At 31.1% G+C, this 23,212-nt stretch overlaps 2 protein-coding genes and 1 pseudogene across 2 annotated transcripts in view; 2 read left to right on the plus strand and 1 right to left on the minus strand.

The window, feature by feature from the left end:
* The first annotated feature begins 996 nt into the window (after positions 1-996).
* Positions 997-18,479, plus strand: LOC106685555 (CDK5 and ABL1 enzyme substrate 1). Its single transcript, XM_014428310.3, has 9 exons — positions 997-1,400; positions 5,974-6,110; positions 6,180-6,312; positions 7,023-7,149; positions 7,843-7,934; positions 9,081-9,148; positions 9,215-9,309; positions 12,547-12,846; positions 18,270-18,479. Exons 1-9 carry the CDS (start codon positions 1,078-1,080, stop codon positions 18,408-18,410), a joined length of 1,416 nt encoding a protein of 471 aa, XP_014283796.1. The 5' UTR covers positions 997-1,077; the 3' UTR covers positions 18,411-18,479.
* A 173-nt stretch (positions 18,480-18,652) lies between these two features.
* Miga (mitoguardin) overlaps positions 18,653-23,212 on the minus strand; it is an 88,462-nt gene continuing 83,902 nt past the window's right edge. The window contains exon 11 of the mRNA XM_014428289.3: positions 18,653-20,610. The gene's annotated coding sequence lies outside the window, so the exon portion shown is untranslated. The remainder of the gene's footprint in view (positions 20,611-23,212) is intronic.
* Positions 21,864-21,964, plus strand: LOC112211954 (U6 spliceosomal RNA; annotated as a pseudogene).

Genomic DNA, 23,212 nt, shown 5'->3' on the forward strand with positions numbered 1-23,212 from the left:
CAGTGAACTACGGATGTAAATATTTAAGTATCGATATAATAGATTTGTTCCAACACAGGTATGATGATGTAGTCACTATGTTGGAACAGTCTATTGTATTGATGCTTATCATGCGAAATAAAGATTAATTAAATAAGAATTTTGGCGTGTTTTTTAAAAATTCCATGTTCAGAGAAAGAAATGAAAGAAGTAAAACCTAATGTACAGCTCTGCGTGGTAAAACAACTATAAATCTAGAACCTGCCTTGTCAAAAAATCATTCAATAACAGATTTAAGTGCAAAAAATCATCTTAATAACCGGCACATCTTTTAAAATTGGTAAAATACTGGCATAATAAATTTATTAAAAAAATTTAGTTCTAAAGTACACAATACAAAAACATAGAAAAATAGATAAAAGTTTTACATCAATATTTGACTAAATGTATAAAATGTTCATATTTTCTCCTTTGAACACCCACTCTTGGCTGCTGAATCATTTTTGGATGATATCATCATTATTTTCTTGCAAATATTTCAGAGCTGTGCAGGTTCTTAGATGGTCTTAATCTATGATTATGCCGCCAAAGAGTTGACGCACAGTATTGTGTTATAATTACTTTTTTTCAAATATCTACCCTATAGTATACCCAGCGCTAAACTGGTGGTTAAACTATGTGATGATGATATAGTTAATTCTTTGTTTACTTCGTTAAGACATTTAAGTCCAAGACTCTGGGCTTTTTAGTAGTCCGTTTTTAAGTGCTTTACATTGTAGAACATGCAAGAAACTGGAATTTCAAAATTCAAAAGCCCAAAATTTTTAATCCTTTTTTTCTGACTGTGAGCACAATTTGCTTTATGGAACAACACATAATTGAAGGAAGATTGTCCGGGTGGGGGATCAAAATAGGTACAAAAATAGTTTTCTGCCATTTGTGTGCCTTTTTTGACTGTCCCCCCGGAACATTTCCTACAATTAATTCATTTATGTTCTCTTTGGCTTAATAATTATAACCTGCATTTCTTCTTCAAGTATGAAGTCTTGTTTCTCCTGATAAGGATATGCTTATGTTTGTAATTTATTTACGGACCGAATGCTCGATAATCTTATCGTAAAAGTAATGAAGAATGGACGTTATAATCGTAGGCTTGCGGCAATATCGTTTTTAACCAACATATCTCTAGATGGTTCTTGCAGGAACGTTGAATTCTTTCCTTCTAATATTAGCAGCAACAATGAAGATTATGATGTATATCAACCTTCTAGTGGTCAAGATCAATTTAAGCATTCTATCAGTGTTTCACCAACAATCAAACAACATCCAGATTCTGTCTTTTTAAACTCTTCTGCTGATAGCAACTCTATTTTATTCACCAAATTTCTTGAGAATGATTTGTGTGGAGCATTTAGAGAAAGGTTATTGCATTTATTCTGTTTTAATGGCGATTTCAATATAAAAAGGACTTTAATAATTTTATTTTGCATTTATTAGAAATGGACTATTGTCTGCATTCAGAAGTGATGGTGGTTGTTGTTATGATGGCATGATTGGTTTGAAAAATAGGCACATTTTTTAAAAGCAAAATAAAATGACTGGGTCCTGATTATTTCATTTAGTATTACTGAATACTAGTGTACCAAACAAGCTCCATGAGCCGGAAATTCAAAATTCTGACTTATACTATTATTATTACTGCTTTGATTAGATCACAACTGTTGTCTTCTCTCTTAAGAGAGATTAAACCCTTCCCCAAACTTATTCCTTTCATTAGAGGTTGAGCTTATACTTGCTTATAAGGCACAAGCCGGAGCTTGTTTCGTACGCTACTAGGAATCCTATTGCACTAGACTCGACTAAATCCATTAATCTAATTTTTGTTATTGATTTCCAAATTTTAGTTTATTATAGCTGATTTTATTTTTTTGAAGTGGAATTTAAACCTTCTAAGATTAGATTATAAATATTCTGAAACCACCTGTTTTCAAATTGGAGTCATTACATATCAAATTATCTGGGGGCGATACTCATTTGATACAGATTTTAATTCAAATTTGTATAGATTATAAAAGATAATTATAAGTTTAGGAATTGTAATATTGTCAGTATAATATACAAATATAAGAAAAAGGACCTATTTCATCAAATTCTAAGTTGTGATTAATATATGAAATATCTTTGGCTTAAAAGTATATCCAGATACCCTATTTGTAACAATATATCACTGAAAAGGACATGGAATTCCATTCGTAATGATGAAATGATGGTATATTTTTGAGTTGAAAGAGTTTTTTGAAAAGTTAATTCACAATTTTTACATAATAAAGATATAATGTTCAAAGGTCTAGACCATATTTTACTTTCTGACCTCACACCTTAGTGGCTTATTGAGTTACCTATCACTATCAGGAAAATAAATATAATATGTATTTAATGTATAAGTCACACTTATGAATAATTTTTACCAACTAAATTTTTATATTTAATTGCTATAAACTCTTTTTTTTATATAAGATATGATATATCACAGTCTTGAACTACTGGTTCCATTCCTTAGCTGTGTCCTATACCTCCGGGTATAATCTCGTACAAAAAACACCCCTGACTATTTACAGTGTTATAAGAAAAAAAATTAAGATAGAATAAACAAATAAAAATAATGATTCTTAAGAAGAGAGAAAAAGAAAAGTTAATCATAAAAATGACCTTTATGGATTTAATAAAATTGACTTCTAATGGGAGAGGGGGAGAAGTTAATTAAGAAAAAGACAAAGAGAAAAAAAAAATTATAGAATCTCAATAATAGAATTGATAAATATAGAACATATAACAGAATATCCTGCAGCAGCCTGGGCTTCGGTCTGCTGGATGAGGTCCGATTTCCCAAGTTGATTGTAATTTTTTCTTTTTCGTAAAGGATGCCGCTCCCCAGACTTCACAGCTGTATATCAGCAGTGGCCTGAATATTGCTTTAAAAATAAGAATTGTTTCTGGTTTTAACTGGATTTTCTATTTAGGATGGGATATAGCATTGCCATCCTTGCATAGGTTTGAGTTAGTTTAATGTTGGTATGGTGATTCCAGGTAAGACAGCGATTGAGGCAAATTTCCATGTATCTTACTGTTTTACTGGCAGGATTCCATTTCATACCTTTGAGGATTAGTTCTGGTGGGTTTGGTGGACGTCTGAGAGTAAAAACTTTTGAAGTACATTTTTGTTTAGACTAATCTTCCATTTAGTGGAGTATAGTTCTAGATCATTAAGGCGACTCTGCAAAGTATTTCTAGCTATTTTAATGTCTTTATGTTGAGAGAACACTGCTGTATCGTCAGGGAACATAGCTTTGGAGGTATATGTGGAAGAGATGATGTCATGAAGATAGAAGTTAAACAGACTGGGAGAACGGACTGAACCTTGTGGAATACTAGCATGGATTTGTCTGAGAGTAGAATTTGTATCATTTATTGTTACAGAAAATGTTCTGCTGTTGAGGAATGAGATCAGAATGTCGTATATGTGTTCTTCAGAGTGTCCACCCTCTTTAGCTTGTATAGCCTTGATGCCAGACCTTATTGAACGCCAGGAAGGTTATCAGGTTGGGCTTCTTCAATTTAAATCCGTTTATTATAAATTTAAATAGTCTAGCCAGTTGGTGAGAAGTGAAATGACTATACTGAAAACTAAATTGAAAATGAGAATAATCTTGATGCACTGAAAAAAAGAAGAAAGATGTTTTTTAATAACTGATTCCAGCAATTTTCCGAAAATGGGTAACAAACTGATGGGTCTAAAGCTGCTGATTTGTTTAGCATTTTTACCAGGCTTGTGAATTACTATGAGTTTGGCTTTTTTCCAGATATCGGGAAAATATCCAATGCGCAGGCAACTGTTAAAAATTGATGTTATGAAAACGACAGCCATCCTGGATAACATTTTAATTGCTAGGACTGGGATCAAATCTTGTCTAGGACTTTTCTTTATTTTAAGCCTTTTAATTGGTTCTTGGATTTCTTTAGGGGTCATAAATTTAGGTAGGATCTGAACTATTGCGAGGGTGAGACTTAAATACACATAAATTTCGTCATTATCTAAATTCGGACTTCTTTCGCGTTTCATATTGGAGAACGTTTTCTCAAAGAAATTTGCAAACAATTCAGCTTTTCCGGCATCGCTGGTGATGAATTCACTATTGTCTACAAGACTTGGAATTTTCTCATGTTCATTCAGTAGCGCTGTGTAGCCTTCCACAATGAGTGGTCCTTTGGTTCTAAATCTTCAGCATATCTTTGATATTTAGTATATGCCAATTTATCCAGATCCTTTTTTGTTTTGTGTCTGGGGTGGTTCTATTTCTTTTTGTAAACAGGGTTTTTAGTGGGTGTCCACTGTCTCCTTGATCATTTTTCTTTAATTTTTCGTAGGATTGATTTTTTATACTTACCCTTAGATTCTGTGATAGATCCTTCTAGATTAGTTGATGGAAGTTTTATACTTTTGAACCTGCCAGGGCACACATGGCTTCCACTAGCTATTAAAGGTTGAGGATCTGATAAGTAGAGGAAGTATAACATAGCCCTATGCCCTCTCTTCTAGTTCATGGTGCACTCTCAGTATGGCATTTACAGTTACCCTACCTTTAGTAGATCCATATTGCCATGTATGGTTTATCTTCCTCACATTCACATTCTTCCAGGGAAAGTGTCTTGAGTATCTCCTGGGCTCATTGCTGTAACAACATTTAGTCCATTCAGTTATCCAAAGATGAACATGTTTGACATACTTCAGAGATTATTCCCACTCTTACTGCAAAAATTCATCCCAGAATCATTATTTGTGTTTCAGTATATCCTAGTCTTAGATATATGAAGCAGGGAATGCCTTTCATTGTTGGTACAACTCAGGTATAAACACCTTGTCTTGTAAATCCCTCTCCTCAAGGCTGACTCCACCATTAGATTAGGCGAGCTCTCTTCTTACAGTTCTGGAAGAATTCCTCTGCAGGAATTCAATTCAATGTCAATATCAATTTTATTTGATGATTGCTATAATTTCATTCAAAACATCCATAAAAGTGACCTAGCAAATTAGATAGAACTACTTAAATCAATATATAAAATATGAAGATGGTCAGGGTTGCAGTAAAAAAAGAACAAAATAGTTTTCAACTACTTATTGTCCAACGTTTCACCCCACTTTGTATGGCTTCATCAGGGCTAAAAAGATACAAAAAAACAAAACAACTAAGAGCATTACAACAATAAGATACAAAAAGGTAGGATAAATATTATGTAAAAAAAAAGTGAAAAGAAAATTATATATAAATAAAAGGAAGGAAGACATAAAATAATATTAATGTAAAATAAACTTAAATTAACATTTATTAAACATATATTAAAAACTTGAATAAACAATGATAAGAATAAAACAGAAAATTAGATGTGGGAACACAAAATTTAAACACACTAAAGACGAAAAACGAATAAGAAAGTTGAGATTAAATAAAGGTCGTGAAAGAATAAATAAAATAAAATTAATAATGATAAGATAATTATCATTATTAATTTTATTAATTTCCTGATTTCAAACTAATTATTAAAGTGAGGATATAACAGTATATATATATTTAATTATTTTATTTTTTCTCTCTGTATTCTTTAAATGTTTATATTATATTTTGTAATGATTTTAATTTAATTGCATAAATAAAAGGCTATTTTATTTCATTTCATAACAGTTAAAGTATTGTTATAAGAAACAATGTTTTATCTCATTAGTTTGAGAATTCACTTAATTTGATGCTTAGTAGAAGTGTTGAATTTTAACTGCAGCTTTAATGGAACCTTTGTACTATGATCAATATTACCATTTTTTCTATATTCATTAGATTCAATAATTGATATAAATTTTATTTAATTAAGGATACAAGTAATTTAATATTATTTTAGTTTAATAATCAATTTTTCAGAACTTTAAATAGTAAAAATTTGTAGGACAAGTACCATTGGAAGCGAATATGGAAGTGAAAAACACTACAGTACATTTCAAAAAAAGAGATTTTTTCAACAGCTACCTGACGATAAATCTCATACAATTTTCAGTAGTTCAGAAAGCATGGTTTCTACAACTGGTAAATATTTCAAAGTATCTTTTTTCTCTTATGATCAGTTATTATAATAATTTAAAAATGATAATTTAGGAAGCAGGAAAGAATTTCAGTTGACACAACTAACCAGAGGAAAAAAACTTCGGGGCCACAGAGTTGTTATTGTTTCAATAACTAGAAGAATTCCTGTAGCTATATATTCTGTGATACCTTATAACAAATTCAAGTAATATATTTTGTTTTTATATTAGATTTATTGGATGTGATTGTAAATCTCTTTGTTTTTAAATATCCATTGTAATATTTTCTAATTATTGAATATTTATTTTATTGGAATAAATATTATAGGACTCCAACATCATTTATTTGTTGATGTCTTTTGAGATGATCTTCATATAATTATCACTTGCACATCATCTACTGGTTCTAGTACTGGTAAATGTGGTGGGAACTAGTCTGGCAAGTGAGCCTATTGGCCTATTTAGCCTCTAGGCCTCCCTGCGATTGCTGCCTCATACTCATCATCGTCGGACTGTCAACATACATTTCTCAGGACCACCAAGAAATAAATGTTGTGTCCCAGATGGGAATCCAACCCATGATGTTCTATTCGGGCATTTTGGGACCCTAACTCCAATGGTGGCCATCATGCCCTCCTCATGTTACTGACAGTTAAATCTTAGTTTGCTAGCTGTTTAAATTGCTCGTTTTGTAATCAAAACAGGCTATATTTAATAATTAATATTATTAAAAATAGTCAAAATCATACATTTAAAGTATAAGTGGTATACTGTGAAATTATATTATCTGAGAAAAATGTATAAAATGCCCATAAAAATGTTTTAAATTAAAATACATGGTAAAAATTAATATGAAATAATGTAATATTTAAAAATAATTTGTCATCAATGATTAATACAACTGTAATGTATTTAGAGGTGAAATAAAAAATTTCACTGCTGTAAGAAGAAGAAATACTTCGGGCCCTAGACCGTTGTCAGCTATTAATGATGCAGTTGATGCGTGGTCACTTATTGGAATTGAAAGAGAGAGGCAGCGTGAAGTAAGTCACCTTTTATGTCCATTTTCATTTGGATTGAAGCAAAAAAAGATTTTTATATATTAATTCGTAAGAAAATAAAAATAAATAAATCTATACCACTGCAACCCACGGAGGGTCAGGGGTGCCCTGCTACTCCCCTATTAAGTTAGTAGCACAGTGCCTAGAGCCCTGCTACTCCCCTATTAAGTCATATATCAGTAAATTAATCAGTTATTAATATATTAGTGCCTATTTGCCATTGCAATGATAGATCCCATTTCACATTTACTGATTGACTTGCACTCATTATAAAGACTAAAGTCTATTCAATAAGAGCTTCATTGAGGATTAAGTCTGATTCATTACTATCTTCAGTCAGATGACATCAGAAAGAAGCTTTTTATGGCAAAAAAATTGTTTTGTTTAAGTTTATAGTTAGTTAAGAAAAACTAACTGTTCAGTAAGAGATTTTCTGCTGTAGTTTGTATATTGTCAGGAACAGGTTTCTGTTTTGAATGCTTATCACTGCATTCCTAATTATTCATGATTGAATTATTATTTTTAAAAAGCTTACACTCGGAACATTAGTACTTAACAAAGTTTATACCTTGAAGTTAAAATTTTTTATAACGCTTTATTCTCTTAATTTTGTATCCATTTGGAAATTCTCAGTATTTTGATATAAATGTATGTATATTTTTTTTTATAATTTAGGAGAATTCTTATTCTCAGTACCTGGCTCCCTCAAAATATATAAAAGTTCTCGAGCATGGAGATTCTAATAACAAACATACATCTGTATCTAGGTAAGTATTCTCCATGTGATTAACACCTAAGTAGTATATTTGTAAAGATTATTGATTTATTTATAATTAATACTTATTTATAAGGATGTGCTAAAGGCTCCCACCTCCCATTATATTAAATGAATGAATATGTAGTGTGAATAAATAAATAAGATAATAATTGTGTTTACAGTGAGATGATATTGACCAAAACTAAACAAAATGTAGTGTTAAATTATTTATTATTTCTATATTTATAGGTTTTTTACTAAATTTTTATCACCACCCTGACCATCTTTTCCTAGATTATTGTGATTGGCTATTCCATTTATAATTTTTTTCAATGAAACAGATGGCCAATACAGAAATATTCTATTTGAAAAGAATGATGAAAAAATTATTTTTTGGGTTACTATGGATTTTTTACTCGTGTTTTAGAGATAAGCATCCATTGAGATGTGAGCTCGCTAAATTTTCCTCATGACTAGAGGTCATAAACCCTTTGTTAATTAAGGTGATAAAAGGCAATTTTTATGTGCAGGGCTAAATTTTACTTCTGAAAAGTCAGTGATTCAATTGCCGATAAAAAGCTGTACCATAATTTTTTTTTTTTTGCCAACTGAAAGATATTAGATTCCATCGTATTATGAATTATTAAAAAGAAAAACAAGTTGACTGAAAAATCAACTTAATATAGTAATAATATAAAAAATCCTTGGAAAATTGGAAGTGTATTCTTCTGGTAAATCGGTTTTAGTAAAATGTTTAACATCCAAGTCATAAACTTAGTGTAAATAAATAATGTCAGTTTTATGCAACTTTTTTTTTTTTTGAGAACCAAAGATTGACCATTTTGCGAAAGGCTGTCATTTGGAATGAGAGAACCTTAAAGCAGGGATTTCTGTTGAAAACTCATATTTGAAATTTATCACTACTACAATATTGCCCATTGCTATATATTTAACATGTAGGAAATTTGTTTTTTTAAAAGAATGATCTTGATATTACGTGGTATGGTAACTCCTGTTTGAGTATAAAACATTGTAATGAACATACATTTTATCTTTGCAAAATAAGTAATTTTGTTAGTAACCATGTTTTAAGACCAAGATCGATTGCCTCATATTTAAAAATATAGTTTTTTGTTTATTTTTTTTTTTACTTTAGGTGTTATTCTCATGATTCAGGAAACTATCGGACTTATCCTAGTTCACCACCAATTTCCTCTGAAAAGGGTAATTCATATTTTATGTATAAATTTCATAAAATTTAACTGCCAATCAAAAATTTGCCATTTGTAGGTGGAGATAGTTCTGAGTACGATCCGAACTTGCTAGATGATCCAGAACTTATTGCTGGGAAGCATAGGACACTTTTACCTTTCAAGTCATACATAGTATGTCCTTAGTAGATTTTTTTCTATTCATATAATTATAACATCTAAAAATATGTACTGTCTTGCTACAGTAAATATATATTTTTTTTGGTTTATTTCCTAATAATGAATAATGTTTTATAAATATCAAATATATTTGATTGAAAAAGACCATTTTCCTATGTGTGAAAGATTTTAAATGTTCAATAATATTGATTGCTTGCTTCACAGTGATGCTAAGTACATTTCCACTAATTTTAAAGACAATACAATTAAAGGTTCTCTCTTTTAGGAAAATTAATTGATAAGCTGTAATTTTCCTAAAATAGAGAAGCTTTAATTATATTTTTCATTAAATTAGTGGAAATGTACTTAGTAACACTGAAGTACGTCATCAATATATGAGGAGAAGATGCTCTAGGATGTGCTAAGTAATGATAAACAAATAAATTTTACTTATTAGTAAATCATTACTGACTGCACTCCCGACCATATTTAATCTACAGTCAACAATAAACAACTCATTATGGTTAATAATAAGCTATAAAGTTACCTGCCAACAATGTCATAAATTATTAAAAAACCAACAACTTTGAACCATGGTCTCAAGTATAATGCAAGTCTAGTTTCTGATTCAAGCTTTGATTGTTCTAAACATATGTCTATTTATTTTATTTTAAAAAAATCGTAGACTTAATAGAAGAAACAAGTGTTTGAGGAGTGATAGTAGGTATAGATGTGATTCCAGTTTTTAACCCTGAGAACCCATGAAATCAAACCAAATGTGCAAGCAATCAATGATGCCCTAACCCAGATGTTCCCTAAGTGGGTGCTGTGGCACTCTGGGACACCCCAAGCGTATACCAGGGGTGTCGCAAGGGAATACCACTATCACACACATAAAAAAAGAGAAAATTAATATAGCAAATATATAGTTCATTTCAGCATTCACTTTGCGCTTTTTCTTATTTCGTACTTACTCAACCTCTCTAAGGATAATTGTGGCAACATTTTAATATTTCTTTAGTTCGACAAGGGTGCTGTGAAATCTTATCAACCCGATTAGGGCATTGCATTGTAGTGATTACAGTCGTATTTGCCTGTTGTCAACTACAGAATGGCAGCCATGGTCTTAGTCTTCCATCTTCCATGGTCTTAGTCGTCCATCTTAAAATGTCTTCATAGTAAAAGAGCCTAAGAAGGAAAAAAAGGCTGTTATTTCACCCCAATTTTTGATTACTTAATTGAAAACTGTGTATGATTACTAGTCAAAATTGATGGGTCTGCTAAGTATAGGCTGGGGGAATAAAAAATGGCGGCTGTTTCATAACGTTAAAAATAATTAATTTTTCATTCGGAGCTTTATGCCTTTAAAACTGCCAACAACAATAGAAAATCTAAGAGAACATCATTTAAAGTAGAGTAAATTTGCTAAAATGTTAGCCCTATTAGAGCTATTTATGTTTAATAGTTCTTGAGATAAAGATTTTAAAAAGCAACATTTCATAAAAATGTTGTATAGAAAGTACTGAAAGATCAGTAGTTAGTGAATTTATTTTGAAAAATCAATATCTCAAAAAACATTTGATATACAAATGTCTGTTAGCTCTCAAATTAAAGCTAGTTTAATGGGCTATGATGTAGTTTAATACGTTTATCGTCGTAGGAATAGTAGTTTTCATGATATTTATTAAAATAAATTGATTTATAGTTGTTAGGACAAATTTCATGTGCCAAGTTTTTTATTCATACGCGAATATCATAAAAACTACTATCCCTACGAAGATACGTGTCATAAACTACTTTATAGTATGTTAAATTTCCTTTATTTTGAGTGCAGGCAGACATATGTGCGTCTTATGGGTCCAGAGATATATTTTTTCAAAAATCAAACATTTTATACAAACAACTAGAAATTAACAGTTTGTAAATTTATTTTGTCAAATATCTTAAAAACTGTTACTCCTACAAAGAAAAACGTTGTAAACTATTTTATAGTAAATTTAACTAGCTTTAATTTGAGTGCTGGCAGACATCTGTACGTCCTATGGTTTCTGAAATAAGGTTTTTCATAAATCAAACTTATTGTCCGAACAACTATAAATCAATTTATTTTAGAAAATATCATGAAAACTACTATTCCTACAAAGGTAAAGATCATAAACTACTTTATATGTAGTGCGTTAAACTAGCTTTAATTTGAGTGCTAATAGACATCTATACATCACATAGTTCCTGAGATATAGATTTCTTAAAATAAAGCAACTACTACTAATCTTTTAGTACATTTTTAAGATATGTTGGTTTTTAAAAAGCTATATCTCGAGAACTATTGGATGTAAATAACTCTATTAGAACTAATATTTCAGAAAATTTACTCTTCTTTAAATAATATTCTTTTATATTTTCTAGTGTTGTTGGTAGTTTTTAAGATATAGAGCTCCAAATGAAAAATTAATGTTTTTTAAGGTTTTGAAACAGCTGCCATTTTTTATTTCCCCAACCTACACTTAGCAGACTAGTTTACTACAGTTTAGACTATTAATTATACATAGTTTTCATTAAATTAATCAAAAATTGGGGTGTAATAACTGCCTTTTTTTCTTCCCGGCTTTTGTACTATCAGGAAAACTTCTGAAAGCAACAGTGATTCTAATGGTTCCATGATCTATTAATTCCATGATATTATGAGCAGTTTGCATAGGACTGTGTCCTAGTTAAAATTTGTGAAAATGAATTTGATGAAAATAGTTCTTTCACATTTTTTTTTTTTTTTTTAAAGCTCGAAACAGACATAGTAAAATGATTTATTATTTTTATTTTGGGTGATAAGAAGTTAATAATTATAAGTTTTATTATGATATATATAGAATCAACATTAAGAATTGGTTTTGTTTACACAATTGATTTAATTTTAAAATGTCACAAATGCAGAAAGCAGAATTATTTTTGCATTATCTTGATATAGTGTAGGTAGTTTTGTTCCTTCAAACAGGTGTTAAAACAACTTTGAGTTGATATAGATTTTAATTATAAGAGAATAAAAAAGTAGATGAAGAGAAATAGGAATAAGAGTGAATGTTTGATTTTAACTTAATAATTTAAAAAACATTGTTCCAATTTTACTGTTGTATACCAGAAAATATCACATATATATTTGTTTGTTTAATCATAAAAAAAAAAAAAAAAATATTTTTACTTACCATAATATTAGTGAACTATCATTTGTTAATTTTATTCATACTTTTTGTATTTCAGACATCAGTAATACATTATGTTCGGGCAGCAGACTTGAAGAAAGAATTGAATGATAAGTTTAAAGAAAGGTTCCCCACAATTGAGTTAACACTTAGTAAGCTTAGAAGTTTAAAAAGAGAAATGAGGAAAATTGCTTCTCCCGATCTTCTCACAACTGCATATGCTTATGTTTATTTTGAACGTTTGATTCACCTCAATCTTATAAATAAACAAAATAGAAAACTGTGTGCTGGTGCTTCTTTGATACTGGCTGCTAAACTTAACGATATTAAAGGAGACCTACTAAAACATCTGATTGAAGTAATATATAGTCATACTTAATTTGCAGGGTAGAATAGAGAGAGAAATTTATGCTGAGACAAAATCTCCCCAAAGAATAATAGTATATAGGATAAAAGAATGTTTATCTCTCACAATCTTGTTTTTCTTTTGTGGGAAAGGAGGACTTTTTTTGTAAGATTTCAGTAGGGGTACATTTGGAGTGTTATTCATCATAAAGGAGTGTAAATGATCATTTATTTACTGCCTCGATCCGTCAATTTATCTCTTTGAGTTTAGAAACCTCTCATTTTTAAAAATTATTTTGTTAAAGTTCCAGTAAGAATTTAAGAATCAAAATTGAGATTTGTCCCCCATAAAATTCTCTTTCTTTTGATACCTTTTTCATAAAAATCCATGACTCCTGAGAGGAAAAGGGATCTATAGTACCTTAATATATTTTAGGTATATCATTTTTATGATTTATTCTATATGGTAGTTTCATAAAAAGATTCATTGAAATTGTAAATCAATTGTGAATTAAACCGCCTAAAGCATGTACAGTTTGAAAGTAAATACAATTGTCTTATACCTTGTATATTCTTTGTCACATACACATGATGTGCTTGTAGAATTTGAAAACATTGAGTTTCATTGAAATAAAAAAAGCCATTTCTTAAAATACTGTAGTACTGTGGTAAATATTTTGTAATTATATTTGTATGAGAGCGGATCCTTAAGTAAGGTTTTGGAGCCATGGTAAGATTTTATTTAACATTGAACATTGCCGTATGAAGTAATTTCCAACTCTGAATTCAACCTTAGCTACTAAGCTGTGCTAGTTGAGCAACTGTCCATGTTAGAGGTTTCTCTTACCAGTTTGGAGTATATCTATGTTTTTATTTTTTCATCAATCCGCATGTATTACAGGTGAAAATTCGGGTAAAACAAAAGTTCTTTACGATCATCAGTTCAAAAGATATTAACTTTCTAAATTACCTGATCTGACTAATGGATGAGTATGCCATATTTAAGAACTGAGGCTAGTATGATGTCGCATTTTGAGGGTCTTGAACTAGGCGCTGTATAAAGTATTTACTTATCTAATAAGATTATATGGTTATTTTATAAAGTTATACTTTATTGTTATTATCAGAAAGAGAGAAAACTCATCTTTCCATGGGTACCAAAACATTAGAATTTTGTCAAAGTATGCACAAGTAATGAAGGTTTTAAGTTGATTTTATTTCCTTTTTTTTTTTAATTAAAACTTCTTATTTACTTATTTATAATTTCAAATTATGAGATAATCAGCTGTTACTTCGATGTTTACATGAAACATCTAGACCAAGAACTCGGTTAGACTTGACTTGATGTTTATACAGGGGAAAGGTAGGACGTATCCTGGATGCAGGAGGTCATGAACATCCTTTGTCTCCCTCAGTAAGACATCTAGGAAAAAAAAACGTCTAGAATCATCCAAAAAGTTAAAGTGACTCTTTGTTTTGAATCGCTGGGATGAGATGTGTCAAAAACTATTAGAGGACCAAATGCTTTGTTTTAAGACATTTTTAGTTTGATCAACATAATTAAATTTAATTGTAAAAGTGTTATTAAAAATAAGTGTTCTGATTGCCTTGAAAACATGCCCTGCGATTAAGAGGCTATGTTATAAAATTCTCCTATCTGTTTAACATTAAAGCTTTTCATTTGAACCTAAGCTATACTCAGTTCTAATTTATTTGAGAATGAGAATTAAGCTAAAACTATCAATTTTCCTTTATTTACTTAAAATAAAATTTCAAAATCACATAAATTGTCATCCAACAGGTGTGGCTTAATTCTTTACCAATTAGGTCAAAGCAATCAGAACAAAGTTTTTAAAAGAGTGAAATTTAAATAAGTTTGTTTTTATAACTTAACTAATAAATGATGGAGGATAAAGCAAAGGTAACAGGGGGTAGAGATCCTAAAGATGTGATTCTCGTAAATAGTGTCCATGAAAATAAATTAGGGGAAACAGATTGGGTTTTCAATTAAATGTTGAAAATGGCAATCATTTTGATACTAGTAACATGTTGCAACAATTAATGATGATGATGAACAAAAAATTTGATAAACATAATTAAAAGCAAGAAAAATTTATGCAAAATTTATTGGATAAAATTGAAAAAATAAACATTTTTATTATGTTACGTTTTATTAAGTTACGTGAAGAAAACGGTAAGATTAATGGGATTAGAAAATAAATTAGGAAAAAAAAAATTGAAGTAGTTGAAACTAATTTAACACTAAATAACTCGGGATTATTGGATGAAAATATTGATGATAAAGTTAAACATTTTGAATTTGAAATTAATGAAAATTGTGAATTAGAAATGATTGAAAATTGTGAATTATAAATTAATGAAAATTTTGAATTTGAAATAAATGAGAAATCAAAACGAAATGTTGGAAACCAAATAGAATCAAATAAAATAGAATTAAAAGAAAGTTGTTTAACAGAAACTACTTTAATACAGCAATTGTCTGAAAAAATTATTGAAGTTTTACAGTGTGGAAGAAAATAAACCAAAAAATCTGTTAGTGGACTTAAAATCAAAACATAAATATGTTATAGGACTTTTGAATCAAGGGAATCATAATGTTAGATTTTACAGGGAGATAATTCGAGAAACATTAATAAATAAAGGAAATATTCATAAAATAAAATTTAAGGATTGTGCAAAAAATGATCATTATAGGTGTAAGCCAGAATTAATTACTCGAATTAAATCTTTCAATACAGGAGAAGTAAAAAATAAATTTATTAGACTTTTCAGTTTTAATAATACATTTCTAGGAATTGACTCATATTATATAAATTTAGATTCGACCCAAACATCCAAGTGGAAAAAGAGAAGATTATTTATGTAAAAAAGTTTTAGATTTAAACTATAAAAAGTTATATAAAACATGGGCAATTAGCCTGCAGAAAAGTTTATAGAACATGACATCAATATTTAAGGTTGTCTCCTTGAAAATGGCCTGAGAGCTGAAACGTTGGAGAGTTTCTGAAAATAAAAGTTGAGAATATATTTGGAGATCAAAATTGCGTGTATTAATAATGAAATAAACCACTCTCAAACAATTATTATAATAAATCATTAAACTAATTTTACTTGAAAATAAATTTTGTAAGATTGGAAATAGGATATTTGATAAGGCCTTAAAGGTATCCTTAAATATTAAATTAATGTGGTATGGCACCTGGTTGGTGGTAACCAGGTGAAGGTGTTACATTCTTCTTGCGTTCCACATCCAAGCATGCTATCATAGGATTATATTATTCAGTATGTTCACAGTAATTTTTAACTTTAATTTTCTTTAACATTAAAGCTTTTCATTTGAACCTAAGCTATATATATAGATATATGCTGTTTTTCAATTTCAGACACTTTTTAATTATCGCTGGATTTAACTATCTTAAAGTCTCCTCTTCCCGTTTTAAGCTAATATTTCAAAAGTGATATAGGATCATCGCCCTCCAGGGTTCTTAGTGGGTCCGGTGAGGAAGGATTGCCTTTTTTTTGTGTTATGATCTCCTCTTGTGAGATTGTGACCAGCCTACTCGCTATAATTTTTTGTTTAAAAGTCAGATAAGTAAGGCTACCATAGAGGGTGAGAGTGGAGGGTAAATAAAGAAAGATATAACATATTGTTAATGATATCATTATATAATATTATTTCAAATGTTTTAGTATTTGAACTGTTTTTATATATATTTTTTCTATATTGAAGTATATTTCTTGGTAGCTTTATATAATTCTTATACAAAAAATAAAAGTGTTACCACTTGCTGGAGAGAGTGAATTTGTTTGCACCTTTCAAAATCAACTTGAATCCTTTATTATTTATGCATACTTTGAACAAATTAAAGTGGTTTTAAACATTTGAAAACATAAGTTCTGATAAAAATCTTTTATATCTTTTATTTATAACAACATAAATAAATATTTTTTGTTTATTTATGTTGTTTTTTTGCTAATCGCACCCCCGACCATCTTCTCCAATCAAAAATCTTTCTGATGATTTCAATAAGGTCTATGGTATTTGCTACATTTGAAGACAATAAAAAGACACTAATATATTTAAACCATCATAAATGCATTTCTCGGTATAATTAATGTTTAAATGGATTTATTTTGTATTTGAAGTGCAAATAAAAAATATCAAAATTTACATGTCACAAATTCTACAGATTTATTTGTGAAGTAGAAAAGTAGGGGAGGTTTCTATTTTGCACTAATTTATTGTTTTTTATTGCAAGAGTGTAAAAATCTCCAGGGGTTCAGCGGGGGCGGGTCAGGTGGGGAAGGATGGCCCTTTTTTTTAGCGTTACGATCTCCTCTTGTGAGATTGTGACATGTCATTCATCGACCAACCTACTCGCTGAAATTGTCCGTTTGAAAAGACAGATAAGTAAGGCTACCATGGAAGGCGGGAGTGGAGGGTTTGATGCCGTTTTTCGATTAAAGGGGCTTTTCAAACATTGCTCTATCTTAAAAGTCTCCTTTCTGTTTTAAACTAATATTTCGAAAGTGATATAGGGGCCTCGCTATCCGGGGGTTTAGCGGGGTGGGTCCGGCGGGGAAGGATGGCCTTTTTTTTAGCGTTACGATCTCCTCTTGTGAGATTGTGACATGTCGTTCATCGACCAACCTACTTGCTGTAATTGTCCGTTTGAAAAGTCAGATAAGTAAGGCTGCCATGGAGGGCAGGAGTGGAAGGTTTGATGCCGTTTTTCGATTTCAGGAAAACTTAAGGCTTTTCCTCAGTCAGGAAATTCAATTACCGAAATTGGTAGAAGCCATGTACATTCGTATTTACATATCTTTATCTTTTATTATACTACTAAATGTGTGCATCTCTATAACCCACCTCACCTTCCTCATTAGCCACAAGCATATTCATATTATTCCCAGTGATTCTCGAGGTAAGGTCAGTAGTAATATATTAATGGCTATAACAATGTATTCTGATATGTATTAATGGCTATAACATTGTATTCTGATCAAAATGATCTGTCTTCCCTTTATTTATCATATAGTATCCATGTTCATGTATCTGTGCCTTGGAACAAATACAAGCAGTGTCTTAATTCTAAATTTAGAACAATAATCTGAAAAACTTTTCAGAAAAGAGGATTGAATTATGTTATATTGTTATTTAAAAAAGTAAAAACAGTTTATTTTTGCAGGTAAGAGTTCAATCTTAAAGTAAAAAGTTTAAGATATTAAAATTTAACATAAAAACCTTGACCCTTATAAAAATGGGCATAGGTTCTTGTCTGTTGCTCCAAGTGACAAATATAGCTGGATGATATGTATAATATATATATATATATGTGTGTGTGTGTGTATATATATATATATAAATTGTACATTAGAAGTCTAATATTGAGTTTTTTCCAATTCTTATTTCAGAAAACAGAAGGTATTCTCCGAGTGAATCGAAGAGAATTAATACAATCAGAGTTTGTTGTACTTGTTGCTTTGGAATTTGGATTGCACGTGCCAACCAGTCATGTGCTGCCGCATTATCATCGACTTCTTTCAGAAACTTAATTTAGTTATTTCTTCACATATTTTATAAATTACTTCTTAGCTGTTGTTAATAAAACCTATTTAACCCAATTTGTGTAAATATATCAGTCAAATAGTTTTCATAATGACATTTCTTAATAATCAGTGTTTAAAATTATGTAGCTACCACCTGTATATTATTTATTATGTCATTCTTGATAAGTATTGTTTGTGTCTTCAATTCAGTTTTCAAAACTCTATTTGCTTGCTAAGAGCTGCACTACAACCTACTCTATTATGAAATATACCTGAAATTAAATTTAATTCCTCAAAAAATATTTAAAAATCAAGCTTTTTCTTGCATCATTCATGGATGAAGAGTATGTGACACACGGTGGGATAATCAGTTATTCTATATAGTCAATGGTTGATAACCATATGCTTTATTTACATTTTAATGTATCAAAATATCACACGTTAAGAAATACATGCATTTGAGGCTAATATGATGTTTTAATAAAAAAAAAAATATATAAATAAATCACTTTAGTATCAATGACTGATTATATCGATTGACCGTAGGTCATCCCCTCAGCTTGTGGTTGAAAAAATCCAATAGATGGTGGACCAAACCCCTTGCTGTGCACTCCCTCTTCAACCTTATAAATTGCACATAGATTTTCCTGGCAATTGTTAGTTAAATTAAAGCCAATGTTCTCAGGAAAACAAAAGTGGCATCCAGAGAAGGTGGACTCACGAATATGACTTCGGTATGCTTATTTGGTCAGTCATTCAACATTTGGCTCTATTTGACTATAATCTCTCTTTAAGGTAGATTGTCTAAGAATCATAAACCAAAAGTAACATAAAAATTCTTCAAATAAAACATTTTGAGCAATTCACTTTTAAAATATTTTAACTGGTCCTTAGAAATTACTCTTAATTGGTGAAAAAACAGTAGTGGCGTAATATGGCCCTTACATGATCAATATGTATTGACAAAAAATACTTATGGAAATACTGAAGAACAGCATGACAGTATAGCTTAGTTTCGAACTTCACTCTAACAACTTACACATTCAATAATGCTGTCAGTAATATTGGCCTTGTAAGGACTATTTTATGGCTTTAATGAATAACACATACATGAATACCTATTAATGGCATTATTATTAGTACAATCAATATTTTTAAGAAATATTAGTCTCTAGCATAATTTACAATAACTATATTAGTTGATAATAGTTAAGTGACAAAAACGTCTAAAGGCTGGCCAATTAGAGTGAGGATGTGCTCTGTGGCTTCCTGATGGTGTTAAAAGAGAAATCTTGGGGATTTTCCTATTGGGTACCTCCTTGAACGTAGCAGTGTGCTGTACAGGGCACTCATGCTTCTTAAATGGACTGTAATAGAAGTGAATATAATTCAAGGCGGTCAGTTGCTGGATGGCAGAAAATTTCACTATGTAGTCTGTGATAATCTGGATGAGATCACCATGAGCCTTGTCAGTTGATGGGTATCTTGAAATCTGGAAGTTGTTCTTCCAGCTCCACTACGATTTCATACACTGAGTGGTTGAAATCCAAGCCATATTGAACAAACTTCTTGGTACATTTTGTTTCACACGGTGACAATGAGTGAAACTGTACATTGTCACTGATCCAAAGCAGCAAGGTGGTCACGATCTAATTGTTAGTAGTCTCTGGAAATAGATTCGAGTTTCCTTCTTCAATGAGTTCGTAAAAGACTGCATGATGTTTATAGAACATTCCCATATAGCATCCTCTTAATGGTTGGATGTGGTCGCCTTGCCTCAGGTTGTTCTGCTTGGTGAGCGGCTCATACAGGACAGAAACCGACACTGGAGCCAGAGTTCTGTTAGCTTCTGGCCTGGAGTGAAATGAGCTTGGGGCAGTATAATCCCTCAGCCCCAGAGGCCTCTTGTCACCTTTGTGCAGTTCCATAGCTCCGTCTTTAGAAGACAGAAAGAGGTCCTTCCTCTGCGAAGGTTAGGACCTGAGTGCCACTGTCAGCCTAAGATATGCTTGTCCATGGGGGAAGTAAGAGAGTGAGCTACTTTTTCACAATAACGTATAATGAACGACAATTAGATTGATAATTTCACAATTTTGTCAATAGTGATCTATTTTTCGGTGATTTTGATCAAATTTTCCTCTTATCCTGGTAACACTTTTTGTTCTGCATTTCTTTTTAAAGATTGTAGCAACCATTTTTCCGAGTACTGAAATATAATTGATTTTTTTTAAAACAATTTATTTATTTCTTTCAGGCATGAAGAGAAAAATCATTTTCTGCTATTGAGTGTGCAAAAAACTATTTAAGGAATACTAAGGGGAAGGCAGATTAAATAATATGACTATATATAGAAATATATATATCGGGAAATTATAAATTTAATTGATGAGTTCACAAGAATTGAAGCAGGCGAAAATTCCAATAAAATGTATGTCTTTTAATAAATTTAGTTAATGTTTTGCAATATCGTATTTTTTCTTACTTTAAGAGTTGTTCTCTTCATTTGTCTATCCATACCTATCAAATGCAAGATTGACAATCACTAGACTGCCAGAATGTAATATGAAACAACAAATGAGTGTAAGGCATGAAGACCAGCAACCAGTGGCTCCTCTCTGACTTTTCTTACTTTTTCATGTTAGTAAGTCCCTCTTCTCTATTCTTTTTACTCTCCTACTTGTGTGCTGAGTTAAGAAAGTTGTGACCATTTGATTTATTAGCATGTTTTGGTACCCCAGTAGTTTTTTAAGTGCAAAAACAGTCCTACCCCAGTTCACATAAAATAGCCGATAAAACTTTTGAGCCAAAAGCCAAACATCAGGAAAGATAATTAATAAAATAGTTCTAACAATAAATCCTAAGAAAAAAATGTGACACTGGAGCCTCCAGCAGCTATCCAGCTCGATTATCCGCTACTTTTAGCATCTTTTTTTTTTTTTAATTTTGGACTATGACAGAATAAAAACCTAATTGAAATTAACAAAGGAGAATATTTGGATGATGAGGTCGAGTCCAGAACTTTGGTAATCGAGTGACCAGTCGCCCACCAAGGACAGTTGCTCAGTGTACATTATCAGTATATTCTAATATTATAGGCGTAACCAAAACAAAAAAGTTATAGAATATGAAGGAAAGTATGAGAACAAAAAATGCAATGAAAACTAAGGTAATGTCCTGAGGCAAAGCAAGATCTGAATTATAGTAAAATTTAATTATTTACGCTATTGAAAAAATAAAAAAAACTCGAGATTATTATATTGTTATCGGTTAGTGGTTGTCTTTCAGGTTTTTAATCATAATTCATTAAAACTGTCACGTACCAACCTCCTAGTTTCTTCCTATTTCTTTTCACCATTCCTACTCCCCTCATTGATACATCTCAGTCCAGTGTATTCCACTGTAATTGTCTAGATATCAAAAAAAAGTATTTCATTGAAGTTCGATTTCCAATCTCTCAAGTAATACTTTTTTAAATTGAGATAATTGGAACGATACAGAGAAGATTAGCATGGTCCCTGCGCAAGGATGACACGCAAAATCGTGAAGCGTTCCATTGACGAAGCCATTGAAAAACTCACATCATCAATAAGAACAAGTATAACTGACAACACATCGACTAATCGAATCAATAACAATAAACAAAAAAACCTGCCACAGCATATTCGTATCTTATTAAGGGGAAAACGCAGAGCAAGATTGCAGTGGCATAGGACCAGATGTCAAACTGACAAAACTTTTACACTAAATTGACTAACAAACTAAAAGTAGAAATCAGAAAATACAAAATTCAAAATTTAATTAACTTTACTGAAAATCTTACAACTACTGACAGATCATTATGGAGGACCATTAAAAAACTCCTGAATTTCAAAGATTTTAACCACTCACTTCTCACCGAATCCCAAACCTGGACCAGAACTGACGCAGAAAAATCACAAACATTCGGACACCTCTCTAAAACCTTTATTCCACATCCTGATATCCTTAAGCCAATTCATCTTGAATGTATTGAAGCAGAACTAAATATTCCGCTCCAAATGACCCTCCCACCTAAACCATTTCATCCTTCTGAAATATCTAGTATCATTCAAAGATTACCTACCCGCAAAGCTCCTGGATACGACCTAATAACATCCCACATTCTAAAACTTCTTCCTCGGAAAGCCATCCTATTTCTCACCTACACCGTAACTCCGTTTCACATATTTTCCTGACCCCTGGAAATTATCTCTAGTTAAAATGATCCCGAAACCCCAAAAGCCTCCAGAATACACATCATCATATCACTCTATTACCAATCCTGGGCAAAATCCTTGAAAAACTCATTTTGAAACGCCTATACCCCATCATGGATTTCAATCATTTAATCCCTGATCACCAGTTTGAATTCCGAACATTCCACTCTACTATCCAGCAATGCCATCGTGTGGTGAACATAATCTCGTCTTCTTTGGAGCGCGGTAGTCTTTTTCGATGTAGAACAGGCTTTTGATCGAGTCTGGCACCCGAAACTGCTTTACAAACTCCGTAAATTCCTACCTCCTACATACATTCTCATCATTCATTCCTTTCTCATTGATAGATTATTACAAGTAAACCACAATGGTTCCTATTCATCTCTCTATTCTCAGTCCACTGGTGCTTCTCAAGGTAGTATCGTTGGTCCCATCCTCTACACCGTCTATACAGCTGATATTCCAACCAATCCTAACACTATCCTCACCACGTATGCCGATGACACATGTGTGCTCGCAGTTAATAATAACCCATTAATTGTATCCCAAACTCTCCAATCCCATATCACACCC

Source organism: Halyomorpha halys, unplaced genomic scaffold (assembly GCF_000696795.3).
Source record: "Halyomorpha halys isolate HHAL.00 unplaced genomic scaffold, Hhal_1.1 Scaffold33.1, whole genome shotgun sequence".
Taxonomy (NCBI): Eukaryota; Metazoa; Arthropoda; class Insecta; order Hemiptera; family Pentatomidae; genus Halyomorpha; species Halyomorpha halys.